The 1,342-nt window shown below is 38.6% G+C and overlaps 1 protein-coding gene across 1 annotated transcript; it reads left to right on the top strand.

Moving 5' to 3' along the window:
• Positions 1-298: 298 nt before the first annotated feature.
• On the top strand, positions 299-856 carry LOC140835468 (basic leucine zipper 43-like). The gene has a single exon (XM_073200962.1). The coding sequence runs from the start codon at positions 299-301 to the stop codon at positions 854-856; it is 558 nt and encodes a 185-aa protein (XP_073057063.1).
• Positions 857-1,342: the final 486 nt, after the last annotated feature.

The raw sequence follows: 1,342 nt of genomic DNA on the forward strand, positions 1-1,342 counted from the left end.
TTTTTAACAATAATATGGAATAATGTCTTTGAGACTTTGGTTGTATTTTTGACATCTACATAAAAATAAACAATTGTCTCTATCCATAGTTTGTAATTACTCGTTATTTTATTGGTCGAAAAACAAATCTTACATCCAATGAGCTCACTCGAATGTCTAAAACTTCTCCTATAAATCCCTTGCCCTCTTCATGCATTGTCCCCTACCACCACAAAATCATCCACAAAAAAACAAGCCTACATCAGTACAACACTTCTTGTAAAATCTACCAACATTCAATCTAATTAAATTCCAAGAAATGAACTATTTTCCTGATGAGAACCCTTCGATCCCCTCCCAGTTAAACTTGGATCAAACCAGTTCAAGATCGTTTCTTGATCTCAACAAATTCAACTTCCGGAATCATCAAACTTCCCTTCCCGTCGAAGAATTCGTCACCCGGAACTCTTTGTGCACGAGCACTAACTCGACTTCTGATGAAGCGGAAGACCAGAATCAGCTAAGCAACATCATCGACGAGAGGAAGAAGAGGAGGATGATATCGAACAGGGAATCGGCTCGGCGATCAAGGATGCGTAAGCAGAGGCACCTTGACGAGCTCCGGTCTCATATTCTTCATCTGAGGACCAAGCATCACAATCTAATCGATAAAGTGAATATCCTTTCCGAGAGCCACGAAAAAATTCTTCACGAAAACGCGCGGCTCAAAAAAGAAGCATCCGATCTTCGTGAAATGGTGACAGAACTTTTGGTTAGCAATTCTTACAACGTATTTAGAGATCTTGATCAGGAAGATGATTCATGCAACATATCTCATGTCCGGGCAGAATTCACGAACCACTCCGTCACCGCCTAAATAATTAATTCTGGGACAAAAAACTTTTTTACTAATTAACTGAGCGAGAGGAGTGGGCGCGGGTGGTGCACTAAGCCATTTTTACCTTCTTTAATTTGTATCGGGTACTGTTTCAGCTTTTTAAGTGGAAATCAACGTAAAAAACTAAGTTAACTAGTTCATCTCGCCGCATATCATCCAACTCTTAGTGTTGAAAAACATAATGACCCATGTTGGAGTGAGATCTTTTTCCCCACTTTTGGATACAAAACCAGGATCTCTGAAACGGGGCTCGTTTTTTCAGAACTAAGCAGTGTGGCAAGTAATTGATCGATGGTAATTCAAAAGATTCAAACAATATAATATATGTAAAGAGGGTGATGATTGTCCCAGACAAAATTATAGATGAGAAAAATGATTTATATTCTTGCTACTATTATATATATATTCTTCCCACTGAAAGGAACACATCGAATTTTTTTTATGCCCGAGCCAGACTAACAATCA

This window comes from Primulina eburnea, chromosome 6 (genome assembly GCF_022965805.1).
Source record: "Primulina eburnea isolate SZY01 chromosome 6, ASM2296580v1, whole genome shotgun sequence".
Lineage (NCBI taxonomy): Eukaryota > Viridiplantae > Streptophyta > Magnoliopsida > Lamiales > Gesneriaceae > Primulina > Primulina eburnea.